The sequence below is a fragment of the Gallinula chloropus genome (genome assembly GCF_964237585.1).
Source record: "Gallinula chloropus genome assembly, chromosome: 1".
NCBI classification, from domain to species: Eukaryota; Metazoa; Chordata; class Aves; order Gruiformes; family Rallidae; genus Gallinula; species Gallinula chloropus.
This window is the reverse complement of record NC_140085.1, coordinates 60,617,225-60,633,404: the sequence shown is the minus strand read 5'-3', so window position 1 is coordinate 60,633,404 and position 16,180 is coordinate 60,617,225. Positions and strand designations below refer to the sequence as shown.

The following is a 16,180-nucleotide window of genomic DNA, read 5'->3' as shown; positions in this document are numbered from 1 at the left end:
TACCTGCTTATCTCCTTCCCCAAAGGAAAAAAAAAATGTTTGAAAAGTATACACTGCCTTAATAAATCCATCTGCTGTTACTAATGCATGACAAGGAGCCAGGCTGCTGCTTATATTTTTCAGAAGTTGTTGTGATGTGGAGTGGCAGCAAAATGCACAAAACAATTTTCCATCTGAGTCACCGGGGAAACGGATTAATGAATGTGGATGCTGTCCTCACGTGTTTAAACTGAGCTCCTGCTGCTTCCCAATCTTCTCTGTTATAAATTGGGAAGCTGCTGCTTCCCAATCTTCTCTATTATAAATAATGCTGATACACCAAATGGTATCGTCTCTCCAAATTATGGTTCCCTCCACAGCCCTGCTTGAAAATTTTGGACTTCATCAGATTAAATTGTCCTTTAATATCATTCTTACATTTACCAGGGTTTTGTTCTGCAAGTATTAGGAATTATGTTGGAGTAATGATGGGCAGAACTAAGGTTGTCATATGTCTCCACTCTAGCTAGGAAGTATCTGCATCTAAAAGGAACTCGCCAATCAAAAGCAACCCCACAAGTAACAGGAATATTTGAAATAAAAAAACCAACACAAACCAAACCAAAACCCACCAAACCAGACAGCACAGATTGTGTTTTAGAACTGCAAACAGGAAATTAGTAAATAAGAGACCCTTCTCGGGGAACTATGGAAAGGCACAGAAGTCTTTTTAAAAATGGCAAATTAAAGGTTGTAGAATGTCAAATTCCACCCTTGGATATAACCCAGATTGTCCTGATCCCTTGGCTAGCTGCAGGCTCTTAAATTGTAATTTCTCAATTAAAGAATTCATATTTGTAACTTGATTTATGGCATTGATTAAAATGTTGTCAACCCTCCTAAAATTGTCATCCCCAGCCTGACCAACTCTGCACACAAACTTTCATCAACTGTCTGTTCCATCCCCCCTGTATTTATTGATCTTACGCTATTAAACAAGCATCTTTGTAATGTGTAGAGTAGATGTCCATGGCAGAAATGCTTAACTAAGAGGAGTTGTTTGATCCAACCATCTGGGCTGTGTAATGGCAGTGCAGGATAAATCATGGCAGCCTTGCAACAAGGGGTAAAGTGGGTGCGAGCAGGAGACTGACCTGCCTCTTCTGGGCAAGCGGGTGATGTTGGAGTTTGTCCGGTTGGGATTCAGGGTCACCAGGGAGTGTGAAACAAGGTGAGATGAGAAAGGGTGCTGTCAGGTAGAGCAGGCTTTCAGAAATGCTGTGGTTGGACTTGATGACCTTAAGAGTCTCTTCTAACTGAGGTAATTCTGTGATTCTATGTCCTTGTGAAAACTAAAGCTCTGGTAAATGTTGTTACCCCTCAAGGTTATTGACATCTGAGGGGTTATCCTAAATAAAAAAAACCCAAACAACCCTATTTCTTGATATCTTAAGCATGGGAGACAGGGGGAAATGGCCAGCTTCTTTTCTATGATCTGTGGGGACAGGACAAGGGGCAATGGCTGCAAGTTGGAGCACAGGAAGTTCTGCACCAACATGTGGAAGAACTTTTACACAAGTAAGGGTGACAGAGCCCTGGGACAGGCTGCCCAGGGGGGTTGTGGAGTCTCCTTCTCTGGAGATATTCAAGACCCTTCTAGACGCCTCCCTGTGTTATCTGTCCTGGGAACCTGCTTTGGGGTTGGACTTGATGATCTCTTGGGGTCCCTTCCAACCCCTACAATTCTTTGATCTTTCTAGCTCCGACGATGCCTTTGGGATCTAGTGCTCGGATCTTGCCTCTGCCTGTGAGACTTCAATTCACTAGGATATCTCTGTGCATGGCCAGTTTAAGACGGCATGGGCTCCGCGGTGATGCCAGGGACATGCCTTATAAATCCAGATGTGTGGTTGTGTACCTTGGGCTGTAGGTGGCAATCCAACCCTTTCTTCTGTTTTTTGAGTACTGTACTTTGCAACAAGGGTTTGATCTGTGATTGTACCTTTAAGAGATCAGCAGTACTTAATAAATAATAGCACTTTAAAAGTGCTACACCAGCACCCTTAGTCATATGCTGGTTGCAAATGTGTAACTTTGTCACCTTTTTTTTTTTACAGAAGCTTAAAATCTGTACGTGAGGCACTTCTGTGACAATTTGCTGTTGTATCTAGTTTTATACTGGCAAACTCTCTGCAGAAAGATTTATGATGTTATGTACTGTACTGTCTGCTTCAAGTTTTGGTAAAGTTAATTTATCCTGCCTAGAAATGGTTAACGTTTTCAGTATGAAGTTGGTTTCTGGAGTGTTTTCTTTTAGCAAAAGGCAGGTGGTGCTTCAAGCACTCAGGGACTGGATTCCAAACAGAGTTTGGATTGGTCTTTTTAGAGGATTTTGGGGATCTTGTTGTAAACCACAGCATCGGCTCACCATTTCATGTGGAAATAGTTCTCTGGACACAGATCCTGCTCACTTGCTTTTGGTTTTCTTTGAAGCATCGCAAATTCATCAGCTTAAAGATATAAAGCAGGGGGACTGCAGCTCTACAGGAAGACAGGCAGTGTTTGTCCCCCAGACAAGCATATGGGACAGGAGGGAGGATAACATATTGCACAGACCTTGGAGCTGTGCAGGGCCAGCACATGCACACAGGTGCAGGAAGGGAGGGAATACCATGTCTGCTGGGCTGCACAGCAGCGGGTCGCTGACCGTGTGTTATGGTCTTGTGAGGTGGATGTGGTGAGGCTGCGGCTTAACCCAGCAGGCAGCCAAACCAACTGCACAGCCGTTTGCTCACCTTCCCCATCCCCCTGCAGTGGGGTGGGGGAGAGAAGCGGAAAAAAAGGTAGGACTCATGGGCTGGGATAAAGACAGATTAATATGACAGAAAAGAAAGACAATATTATTATTTTTCTTAATAATAATTGTCATAATAATAATAGAATTATTATTAAGACAATTCTATTGCTTTTAATTATTATTAAGACAATTCTATTATTAAGAATAATAGACTATACAAAACAAGTGATGCACAGCACAATTGCTCACCACCCGCAGACCACCTATGCCCCGATAGTTCTCAAGCCATGGTCCGGCACCTGGCCAGCTTCCCTCCAGTTATATACTGATCATGACATCATACGGTATGGAATATCCCTCTGGTCACTTTGGGCCAGCTGTCCTGCCTGTGGCCTTCCCAGCTTCTTGGGCACTCCCAGCCTCCTCGCTGGCAGGACAGTGTGAGAAGCTTAAAAGTCCTTGACTTGGTGTAAACACTGCCCAGCAACACCCAAAACATCAGTATGTTATCAACCTAAATCCACAATGCAGCACAGTACCCGCTAGTATGAAGAAAATTATCTCTATCCCTGAGAAAACCAGGACAGGTGAACTTTCTTTTCATTCCTATTAATTCTTCTCAGAGCATTTGTTAGAAGGCACCAGGCAAGTGGTTAAAGGTTTGGTTGTTTTGGGTTTTTTTGGCAATATAAACATTTGTTTTGCTCAAGTTTTAATAAAATAATGTCTTCATTCTTTTGTTCATATGTCTCAGTCTGTCAGTAAGACTAAGTTCTGCTTGTTGAGGTTTTGTCATTAGTGCTGCTTTGCAAATAAAAAAAAGAGAGAAATCCATTACACAAAGCAAAATGTGTGTAAAATACAGGCAGATATTGTGTTTACTATATGGTTTGCCTTTTTTTAAAACAAATCTTCCTTTCCATATAGCTTGGGAAACTCTAAGATGACTCAGTCAAAGGCAGAGGGTCTTCTTAAGAGGGAGTAGGACAACAGTGGCAGACTCCCTCTGAAGCAGTCATGTCTGCTGTTGAGACATGTAGTCCTGCTAAGGTTAAGGACAAAAATTGTTCTGTCTGGCAAATGAGCAAGGAAAGTGTTTTCCCAGATTCTTAAAAAACAGGAATAGGGAAAACATGAAATGAATTTGATGTTAAGCCATAGAAATATTGTTTAGGAATTGGAAATTTAAGTCCAGCCTCCTGCTTGAAACAGGAAAATTACCATGTTGATAAGTTAGTAGCCACTCCCTACCCAAAATCAAGAGACGTTCAGTGTTCTGTGCATTATTGGGTTGTGTTCAGATCTTCAGCCAAGTCTCTATGCCTTGGGAAGCTCTTGTATCACTTTTTCTTGTTGTTTTTATTTTATATGTATATGCCTGAGTGTCCCCTAAAATCTTGTTTAAAACTGTTGTAGTTGTCAGGACAAACAGTGAGGCACACAGTCTCAGTGCTTTGAGATCTCTGGCTGCCAGAGTGACTCGTAAGTATTATTTTGTTATCTGCTTCTTTCCCCATACTCTACAAATGCCACAGTACTGCACTTATCTTAAAAAGCACCTGTACCATAATTCATGAGCCTGACCCCTGTTCTCAGAAGTGGTCTGGACTCTGGTTTAATAAATGATACATTTAACTAACCAAAGCCATGGGATGAGAACCCCAAAATGTGCAGGTAGGCAGAATGAGATATAAATACTCAGTCTGTAACTTTGATTCTCAAAATTCACTTCAGCACTTGTGTAACCTAAAGTCTCCATGCCTATCTCCAAGCCTGTCCAGGCAAAACTCAGTCTTGAGTAGCATTAGTCTGGAGTGGATTATCTGGACTCCCTCTACCAACAACTCTCAGAATTGAGAGGGAATGTGTAAGCTACCTGGAGGAGGGAAAAGGTAAAATAAAAGCCCACAACCTCTTTTTTGTATAAACCCCTCAAATTCTACTGCAATCAGAAATTGCTTTTTAGGACTTGGAAATAATTGAAAAAAAAAACCCTTTTAAAAATCCACACTTTTAAAATAGTTATCAGAAGTAGCATAGGAATTCTGACAGTCCTTTTGCTTGGATAAATAATTGGGGACAAGTAGGGGAAGAGGAGGTGGAAGTAAAAGGTGAGTTTTCACAGTGGAGTCACTAGTAAATTCCTGCAGGGATCTGCACTGTATAACATATTCATGGAAAAAAGATGTGAATAGCAAGGAGAGAAAGTTTGTTGATGTTAATAAATCAGGGTAATAAACAATAAATCAGGACTGTCTTTAAGAACTGCAGGAGGACCTCATGGAACACAGTAACTGGCTATCATAATGGCAGATCAAAGAGCTTTGAAAACTGTAAAATGGGGGAAAACCACTGCTAACTTCATATAAAATCGTGGATTTGAGAGTCATGCAATAAGTGGTATCGGGTATTGTAGAGAAAGAGATAATGAGCAATCAGAAAATACCATGATGCTTCTGTACAGATCTCAGTGTGCCCTCAGACTGTGTAAGCACCTCTAGAACTCCCATCGGAAGACTTAAGTACCAGAAGGGGAAAAGATTCATGGCAAGGCAACAAATGTGATCAACGATTCCCAAGTGGCTTCCCTACAATGAATGTAGGTTGCAGAGTAACTTAGGACTTCTGCTTTACTTTTAATTATCACCATTTGTCCAACATCGCGAGACAGATGACTCAAGGAAGATGCAGTTCTATAGTGAAAAACCCGGATAAAAAGGCATGCTAAAGGCCCACGAGTGGCCATGGGAAGGTGTTTGTCTCAATAGAGCAACCATAGGGCTGTTCCAAACAAAAGGAAATAGTTCTTTGCACAAAACTGCGTGGCAGGATAGTGGGTTGCTGAATACATTGGGTTCAAAAAGCCCCTAGAAAAATGCAGGTGAGCGAAATTAATCAAGGGCCACTAAATACAATTGTTGTCCCAAAAGTGGGGTAGTTACCCACTGTACAGTATGTCAGTATACACACAGAGCAGACATATTCCATTTATTCCAGGCGTTTCTGAGGAAATGCCACATTTCTGGAAACAGATAGAGAGCTATGGGGCAGTTCACTGCAACGCTTTCTCTATCTAATGCTCTTTAGAGGTGGATTGCAAGGCTTCTAGCCCTAGTTTCAGCTGGTGTGACCCCTCTAATCTTTAATGTTCTGTTCTCTTGAAACCAACAGAAGGTGTATCACCAGATGGCTTACACCAGGTAGGTTGCAATTTCCTAGGATTACATCCAGAGCAGTTGTTGATTCCGTAACGACTGCACATTATAGACAACACGCAGGCACAGTTCCTTGTCTCAGTTATTGCCCATTCCGTTCCTTCGTGGAGTCAGAGAGTTACTTGGCTTCTGTGCACTAATCTTTGGCAGTTGTTGCCCCAGCAATAAACATTTTTTTCAGCTCATAAGCTAGACCATTTCATTACATAGCATCTAAAATTTAGGCTTCCTACCTGGTCTGTTCATGTAGGTCCCCTCCGCAGCGAATGAAGAGAAAGAGAGTCATTTCCCATTAACAGTGTTCTGAGATGTGAGAGATGTAATTACCTGATATATTTTCTGCAGTGACAAGTTGGCAATAGGATGTTTCTACAAACCGACTGAGAAACTGCGGTATTTTCAATGGGGAAGGTGAGAGGAAGGCTTCACGCTGCATGAAGCAGAAACCTGTTAAAGCTGGGGTGGGAATAAAGGTTGGCGATGTGGAGGGGAGAGGGGTGGAGGAGGAGGATTAGAAAATTCTTCTGCTGTCTTTGCTGGGAAAAAAAAAGTATTGTATTGTGTCAGTAACCCTTACACAGATGAGGTGAATCATCCCTCAGAGATAATTGTTCCCTCCATGAAGAGCGGAGGCTCGTGTTTGGTTTAGACCAGAAACCTGTGTTCCAGAGATGTTAGCTGCAGTGAACAGCACCTTCACTGACACCAGCCTCTGAAAAAAATAATGTCAGGTGCCCTGTCTGACTCCCAAGTCACTTCAGCCACCTCAACAACTGCTTCTACAGTCAGAGAAATCTGTCAGATCTTCAACTGATTTGACATTTGGAAGTATTCTTCTTTTTTCCTTCCTATTTTTTCTCCAGATGTGGAGGTTGTCATTCTTTGAGTCTTGGCTTGCAGAGTAAATTTGCTTTAAGGTTGCACTCATCTCCTTAGTAAGCCAGATCCATATTACTCCTGAGTAGCTGAGCTGAATAATTTACTAAAGGCAAGATGACTAAATCATACTTCAGAGAGGTACTAATTGATATGCAGAGAGATGCCAAGGGTTCTGTAGTTCAGCAAAGAAGCTGGTTGGAAAGTCATGGTGCCTCACAAAAATCACTTGCACTTGCATTCAAGCATATGACTTACTGCTCGCAACCTTGCTCTATTCAGGTTTAAGCTAAGCATCCTGGACTTAGCCAGGGACACAGGGAAGAAACCAGTCCTAGCCACACCAACCTCAGCAGGAGATTTGTTTACAAAAGACAACAGATTAATATTTGAGGCCTTCAGGCAATCAATATGTGCTTTGTCAAAATATGTCTTTGCCCTTACTTAGCCTGAAAGTATTTGACCTTAAATACAGCAAACAGTTCTGTAGTCACACTGGCCAGTACCAGGATGAGTACAGGGCTCCCTTTACGCCTCTTTGCCCAGGACTGTCACCTTTATGAGAGTAAGGGACTTTCTGACAGAATAGGAGAATTTGGGCTGCACTTAAGTCTTATACTCAGAACATGAAGACAGACCATGAAGATCTGGCCTCTGCTTCTCTCCCAGGTGCTGTCTTTGCCCCTTACATTTAATGGAGAAAAAAGTGAAGGTTATTGGTTGGAGCTTATGAAAGGTAGGAAGGCTTTTTCATCATCCTGTCTGCCTTCCTCTGGAGCGGCCCTTTTCTCTTTCAAACACTGGTGGCAGTTTTCTGAGGCTTCCTGTATTTGTCAAGCTGGTGCTTCTTGGATGTTGCCTTCTTCCAGTGCTTTGTGCTTCAGCGCGGCACAGAGCACCGTGCAGGCGATACTCTTCCCTGACGGTGCTCTGCGCGGGTTCTTTTCATCAGCACAGCTCCGATCTTGAGCAGCAGTGGGCGCCGTATGACCAGACCCTGACCACGTGCAGTCTGATAAGCACAATAAGCAGTATTTACATTAGCCGTGGACTTCTCACCCGGGTGAGAAGAGTGCTCTTATTGCTGCTGCTGCCCGAGTGCGACTCGCCCTTCCGAGTGCCCAGAGAATCCCCTCATGTGGCATTTTGTCCTTTGTTGAACCATCCGTTCACTGTGAAGCATGTGGAAAGATGCTGGACGGGTGTGCTGACATCTGCATGTACCCCACAGCTGCATGTACCCAACATCTGCAAGTACCCCACATCTGCAAGTGCCCCCACATCTGCTCATACCCCACATCTGCGCCTACCCGACATCTGCATGTACCCAACATCTGTGCATACCCAAAATCTGCGCATACCTGACATCTGCGCGTACCCGCTGCGTGGTGCCAGCGGAAAAGGGAAGATAGATGATGGTGGAACGGGCAGCCAGAGGTGCTGTGAGCACCGTTTTACACTAGGCGTCTCCCTTGGAGCATTTATTCGGCCGAGAGCTGTGCGGGGCCACTGCCCGGCCGAGCGCGGTCAAACAGCCTCCTGCGGCCGAGGCGTGACCTTGCTGCCTGTACAGAGGAAACGCATCTAACGCGTCTTGGAACGAACTGTCGCGCAAAATAGTAGAGACAAATATCGCTAGGAAAGAGCTGGTCGACACAGAATCACAAGGTTGGAAAAGACCTTTAAGATTAGCAAGTCCAACTGTTCCTGTCCTAAGCTAAACCATATCCCTGAGCACCTCATCTACCCATCTTTTAAACACATGCAGGGATGGTGACTCAACCCCCTCCCTGGGCAGCCTGTTCCAGGCCCCAACAATTCTTAGTGAAGAATTTTTTCCTAACATCTAATCTAAACCTGCCCTGGCACAGCTTTGTGCCATTTCCCCTTGTCCTATCTCCTGTCACCTGGCTGAAGAGACCATTGCCCACCTCTCTACAACCTCCCTTCAGGTAGTTGTAGGTGGTGATAAGGTCTCCCCTCAGCCTCTTCTTCTCCAAGCTAAACAGCCCCAGCTCCCTCAGCCACTCCTCACAGGGTTTGCCCTCCAGCCCCTTCACCAACCTGGTTGCCCTTCTCTGGACTCGCTCGAAGACCTCAATGTCCTTCTTGTAAGGAGCCCAGAACTGGACACAGCACTCGAGGTGTGGCCTCACCAATGCTGAGTACAGGGGCACAATCACCTCTCTAGACCTACTGGCCACACTATTTTTGATACAAGCCAGAATTGCATTGGCTTTCCTGACTGCCTGGGCACACTGCTGGCTCATATTTAAGCCTGAGTTAATTGATGCTTAAGCCCCCTTCCTAGTAGCAGCTGAGTTTATGTTTTCCTTCAGGCGTAGTAAGACTCACTGGTAAACACTTGAAGTTCTTTCTGTCCCTACTGAAGACATGGTAAGCACAACATGAAAAAAAACCAGGCTTGAAAGGGGGTGCTGGCATGTTCAGTTCTGCACCTGAAGTGTGAAATCACTGGAGAAATTAATGCTCCTCTGCATGTTGGGTCCTCAACAGTTTAAGAAAGGTTCTTGATTTCTCATTGCTTATTGATGAAAACTCATTTTATATAGAATTTTGAAACTAATTACATTGCGTCCTGAATGTTATTTTTTATAATACAAACATTGCCAGACTGGATGACTGAAGGCTCTAACCCTGTGTTAGAATATTGCCAGGGGCTGTAGGCTATTTCCAGGGGTTGGTTTTGTATTTCCATCTCTGGAATGCCAGACAGACATGGGCCTGTGTGCCAGATATGCCAGATCTTCATCTGTGCAATGCACACGGTTACAGTGTGCACAGTAACTCTGACCTGCGGTAGGTGCGTGAATTCACGGTGCAGTGCCTTCAAGCAGATCTAGATGTCCATCGACTCCAGACAGGGAGATGTTGTTTCAGCCAGGCAGAGGAGCATGTATCAGTGTCATTTCATGTAGTGCTGTGTCAGCAGGGAGCTAAATGAAGGTAGAAATCACCACCTGGTGAAAAGAAGCTGACTCAGGAAAGAGGAGGCATTCTTGGTGTACCACGGCAAAGTATTTTTCAAGAGCTGCCCACCATTTTTCTACCCCCTCACTTTATTCCTTCCCCCTAACCGTACTCCTCACGGATAATTAAAGTATTTTGGGGGTGGGGGGGTGGGGGTGTAGGGTGGGGAGAGGAGAAGCAAGACAGCTGACTCTGGTGGCCAGGACAGGGCAGCTAATGGATACTGAGTGCAAGTGAAGTAGGAGAGCACTCCAGGAGGTGGGACCTGGCAAAGCCTAAAGGTGGAGCAGATTGCATGTGGTCAGGAAGTGTCACTGCTCAGCTGAGAGGGAAGTTGCATGAAGGAAGAGGAGGGGAACACTGAGTTGGAAAACCTTTCTGGTAATACTTGGGCTGTAGTCAAAGGGAATTTGGAGACCAAAAAAGCGGCAGGATTAGGTAGGAGTAGATTTGGGATAGGAAAAAGATCAGTGGGAGCTGTATCTCTGAGAGTTTCTCAGAGAAGACTCACTCTTATCCACCATGGTTCATGGCTACCTTCACATGGCAATACTTTAACACAGGACTCTTCCCATGCTTTTTCTTCTTTTAGGTAGGCATCTTGATGGCTTCATTTCTGTGCATCTGTCTCGGACTGAAGCTTGTTGTAGTCTGGTTCTATACACACCACAACCAAAGCACTGTGCTGACAGTGCCCGTGCTGAGCTCTGAAATGCCTTTGAATGTTTCTGGACAGACAGCTCTAGCTGCTGCCTTACAAACCAGGTCATGTGTAAGGCCTGAGCCTGGGTCTGCTTGCAAGACAGTTTGAGCACATCCCTAATTCGTGCTGACCTTCTCATGGACAAGCCCAATGGGCTGTGTTTATCATCAGACGTGCCGCAGCGGGCAGTGCTTGTCCTTGCAAGTTGCCCCAGAACATTCTCTGGTTTTAAACTTGTTCTGTTTTATTGAATGCTGGAAACAGAAGTGGTCTCAGAAAGGCCCCTGCAGGGACAGTGCTACTTCTGGCCAATAAGCCTGTGCTTAGATATAGGCAATGATCCCCTTAGCTCTTCTAGACACAGATCTTCTGTTTGGTCAGTTTTATTATCCCCTTTTCAGAAAGAATTGCTGCTTTCTGAAACAGCCTCTCGTCCTGTAATAAAACACATCTGCTATGAACACAGTAACTACTTCAAATTCTGAAATTATGCCTCAAATCCTGTCGGATTCCAGAGACAGGCAAGCTCAACTTTCTTGTTTAGCATTTTTTCTTATTCTAGGAGCCTAGTTTGCACATGAGATCTTATTTTCATTTAGAACCCTAAAATGCCTAAGATTAGTAGCTGAATAAACAATTTCTTCTCCTGCAATGCGGCATATAATTTTGTGCCTTCTGCAAGAGTTCCCAAAGGTGCTTAAGTCAGATTGGAAGCTTGGCTGTGATAACCACATACAAAAGGTATGATGTGTAAGACTATTATTCACTAGGGAACTAGGAAGATTTTTATGTCATTTATTCCACTCATGGGCACGCACTGACCTTTCATTTGTGATTTGTCACCGCAGAAGGAAAAGATGAGAATGCAACCTGGGGAGCTTTTCGCTTTACCGAGGGCTGTGAAATCCTTCGATCCCCTATGAAGTGCCAGTTGGATCAGGTATCACAAATGGAGTAATTATGGCTATCACAGCAGATCCATCAACTTTAGTAAGCAAATGCCACTATCCCTGAATCTCTGTTATTATTACAACATACATCTGCATCTTTGGCATAAGTGAGTATGATGCAAGAGCTTGTAAAAAGTCACACAGCACCCCTTTGGTTACCTTAAGAGTCAGAAAAGGCTTCTTGAGCCTTTTACCTCAGTTGGATGACAGTGCAGAGGAACACAAAGGAGACTCAGAGGTAATGGGAGCAATAAAACTTGCTGAGTTGCCTGAAGGAATATCAGTTTAGTGTAGGGAAGCAGCAAATGCCAGGGGATCAAGCAGTTAAAATACAACACACAAGTCCCTGCAGACCTGTGTGTGTAAAGTGTTCTTCTCCCTGTGCCTCTTGTACGTCCTAATTCAACAGCACACAGGTAGAAGTGTGTTTACTGGAAGAGGGTCAAAGCCACTTAAAGCACAAACCAAAAGGCTGTCTCCAACTGAATGCAGATGATAGATTTAGGGACACAGATTATTTTGTGATTAAGTGGCTGTATGTCTGATTGATAATTAAGGGGTATGAAAAGTTACCCTTGAAATGTAGTTTCTTCCTGCTTCCACTTCAAATTCATCAGCTGCTGTATTTCACTTAGGTTTTTCTTTCATCTCATTGTTAAATGTTGGCAAAGACTAGAATGTTAATTTTAGTGTGTATAAATAATTTATTGAATAATAATATATGAAAATGACTTTGATATGCTTCTCTATATGAATGACATTCTATGACTGAAGTTCATTAATCAGCACATTCCACTCCATCAAACCTAAATGTTTTGAGGAAGAGGAGGGGAGGAGGTGGGGAGGCGGTCTGGAAGAATGCAGCACAGTGGGCTGCCTAAATCTGAACACTCGGTCTCTGAAAACGCAGCTATCAGTGTAATTCAGATTGATGAGATACAGAACAGTTGTAGGCAGTCATAATAACAATTTATATTCCATCAATATTAATAGCAGTGTCTGTTTGAGAATACAGTTTTAAAATAGGTCCGTACAATTTTATTAAGTATAAAAAGACACCGTAAAGAGCACAATACAATATATTTCATCTTTAACTCTGGTAGTTCTCAAACCCCACTGTCTTAATTGATATTGTCACCTACAACCACTGGATAGAATTACTTCTCTGTAAAAAAACGAGGCTTCTCTGGATGAATTCATAGAGTTTGGTTTTAAAAATACAGTAATTTCCTCTCAATGGCTACTTACACTAATCAAACACTGTCAAGACTGTTGGCTACCCTGCATTTGGTTTCTGACCTATGCTGTGATACTGCCCATTTCCCCTGTTCCGCCTTGCCTCTCTCTCTTTGAGAACAGATCCCTTAAAATACTGTTGCTGACTGTGTTCCAAGTTCACAACCAGGACGCTGGTTCAGACCACTTCTACATTCCTCACGTTACTAAACTTTCACTGACATCAGCTGGAGTTTTCAACATGCAAGGACTGTAGGGTTCTCCCCTAAGCTCCTTTTCTTCCCCCCCCCATCTTTCCTAATGAAAACATGCTGAAAATGATTATTTTTTAGAACATAGGGGTTCCATTTTCTTCTTTTTTTTTTATACAAAGTAGATGACATTTATAGCCTTTCAGCTTTGACTATTTTCTTTGGAAAAGCAGACATGTAAACTTAAGAACTTAGTTAAATACTTTGTTTGCACATTTGGTTTGATTAAAGAAAACTCAGAACTCTCAACTTCAAACTGATTTAAATGATAATGCATGTCTTAAAAGAAACAACATACACTTCCTCCTCTCTAAAAATATATTAACATTAGACTGGAAAATAAATTAAAGAATACGGAAAAGCTGAGATTATGCTATCACAGTAATTTCTGCCAAACAAAGCTTGGTCTTTTGCTAACATTAGCTTACTACATTTGCAATACATGCTAAGAAAAGACCCTACTTCTCTAACAGGTACATTCAGACAATATATATTTTATGGAATAAATATATAATATATCCAGTTATAGATTTCTGAATAGTAACTATAATAGATACAAGCAATACCTACGTTTAAAAATACAGTTCTAGGATTCCCTAACTTTACTACTAATAAAATTAAAACTGACCTAAAACTTTCTCACTCTGTTGATGCATAATAAAATATATGGAAACACCAAGAGTAAAAAGCCAATTGCTTCTACAAATGGAATACTTTATAAATATAGTAAATTGCTATTTCCAGAGGGAAAATTGAAAATTATAAACAGGAAGTTAGGTTAAAACAGCTCTACAATATATAGTACAAAGTGGCTATGAAGCATGATGTAAGATTTTGATGTCTGTGGCAAAATTTTGAACTGATGTAGTTGTTCATTTCTGGAGATAACTGTAGAGAAAGATTCCGTCCCCAAAAGCAGTCAATCTTGATCTCCTTAAAACAAAACTTTCACTAACTAGAGAAAGCCTACTGGCCAATTTGTCAGAGTAAGGAGTACAAGATTAGACCAAACAGAATTATTTGGAAGCCCTTGACTTCTCTGTTTCATAGGGTTTAGCTATCATGATGTTCTCATTAGGAATAGAGTCACAGAAGTACTTTATTATCTGTGACTGCCATGTGCTGAAAAGCCTTATCATGAAGGTACCCTCCCTGCAGGTGTCTTAACTACATCATTCTTGTACTCCACAGTCTCCAGATGAATTCTGTTACATGTTCCTGTAGTTGTTTCCTTTTGCTGGAATACTGAAGTACAGCTCTGGTTGCTTGATTACTGAACTCTTGATCGAGGCTTTTTTTTCCTTGAGAATAACCTAGAATTAAAGAAAACACGTTTCTCAGAGCAAGCACAAGGAATTGAGGAATTAAGTTGCTGTCTCTGCCTGCCTGCCTTTCTTCCCTTTCAGTTTAATAAAAATTCTAAAATCGGTACAAATATCTTACTTGCTAATGAAAAGATTTAGGTAACTGAAAAAAATGTAAAACTTCACATGACACTGTGTATGTCTGTCTTCTGCAACAGCCCTGTCTCACACAGAAACCCAAACCTTACTTCATGAAACACTATTGTTTATACTTTCTGCCTGAGTTGAGGCCCTGAGGTGGGATTCAGATCCCATTCAGAGCCTTTATTTGCATCAACAAAGCTGGAATTCTGGTGGTCAGAAGACAGGGCAGGCGGGGGTCTACAAGGTGCACGTTTTCCTCTAAATATCAACAGAGGTCAGTGTCTACATTAATAATGATGAAACTATCAATGGGAGCTTCAGTTTCTGACTATTTGAGGACTTTTTGAGTCACTTGTAGACTATTTCTCATGCAAAAATCCTGTTTTGGGAAAACTTGGTATGAGACATGGAAGACTGGGATGTAAATCATTGTGACATGATTCCTACTTGATTTCATTTGGGCAAATGTTAGCTTATTTATAAATGTATTCACTTCACAAACTCTCACTGATTTCACAAAAACTGCCTCTACGGAGGAGCTCCGTAACCTCACACGCCATGTGTTTTGACTACACTGGGAAACTTGCAAGTCTCTCGGAAGCTATTGTGATATTGAATGTCAGTCAAGAGTGAGTAAAACGCTTCCTATCAACTGGTGAAGTCAGATCATATGGAAATATATCAAAGACTGAGCTCTGATCATCCTCCCTGCAGCATGTGCTTGTTGGAGCCCCACAGGCAATGTCAGCCCTAACTGTCCCTGACGCCTGCCCAGGCCTGTCCCCGGGCCAGAACTCCATGTCAGTCTCCACAAAGCTCCCTCCTACCCTGGCCTGGGCCCAGGACCCCCCCCCAACAATCCCCTAGGGTTCCCCCTGACCCAGCCCACAGCCCAGGATCACATGTCAGCCCCCTGCCCCAGCTCTCCACAGGCCTGCCCTGCCTAGCCATGGGCCCCACTGAGCTGGGCCCACCAGTGGGCCCATTAACCAGCCCATCCCCAGAGAGATGCCTGATACCTGGGGCTGGGGCTGCCCTGATGGCCCCTGCCCCTGGGCTGCCCTGATCCTGCCTGGGGCTGGGATGGGCCCCGGTGCCAGGCCCTGCCCTGACGAACCTCTGGTTCCTCAGGAACTACGTCCCAGGCAGGGTGCCATCAGGGGGCTTTAAGGGAGGACCAATGAATCCTCTCACCTACGACATATGGTTTTGCTGTGTAGTTTGCTGCTGTTGCTGCTGCTGAATGAGCAATTGCTGCTGTTGCCGGCGCCGGGCTGTTCTCAGCTTTTCAAAGCGAGCCTCCATCTCCTCCAGCACCTTGGGAGTGTAGCGTACCACCAGCTTGACGCTGTCCTTCGCTGCCTTCAGCAGCTCCACCGCCTTCTCGTGGTGTTCCCCTTCCACGCTCTGGGAGCAGGGAGAACAGATTTAATAATGAAAATGCTGCTCTTATCTAAAGCTCTGTCTTCTTTTTTTTGTAGGAAAAGGCTATCGGGTTTTAGGAAGTTTCTACACCTTGTAGTTTTCAAGGGAAAGTGTCAAGTTAAGTAAGATTTATGCAGTGCTGGGAATGTATTAATTTTCTTATTTTATATAACCCAAGTCTGGTTTAGGTTGCATTACAAGTCTAATTTTTGATCTGTGTGAAAAGGAGGGGAAAGACTCAACAAGCTTTATGCAAACAAAAATAATGTTTACCACCCCCACCCCCAAACCCCACAGTAAAAACCCAAA

General features: G+C 43.2%; 1 protein-coding gene across 1 annotated transcript in view; it reads right to left on the bottom strand.

Annotated features, from left to right (window-relative positions):
* Positions 1 to 15,640: 15,640 nt before the first annotated feature.
* The window catches only part of LIN7A (lin-7 homolog A, crumbs cell polarity complex component), a gene marked incomplete at both ends in the record, with an annotated part of 48,699 nt that continues 48,159 nt past the window's right edge, over positions 15,641 to 16,180 (bottom strand). Inside the window, one exon of the mRNA XM_084275458.1 lies at positions 15,641 to 15,853. Within this exon, the coding sequence (XP_084131584.1) occupies positions 15,641 to 15,853 (213 nt within the window). The remainder of the gene's footprint in view (positions 15,854 to 16,180) is intronic.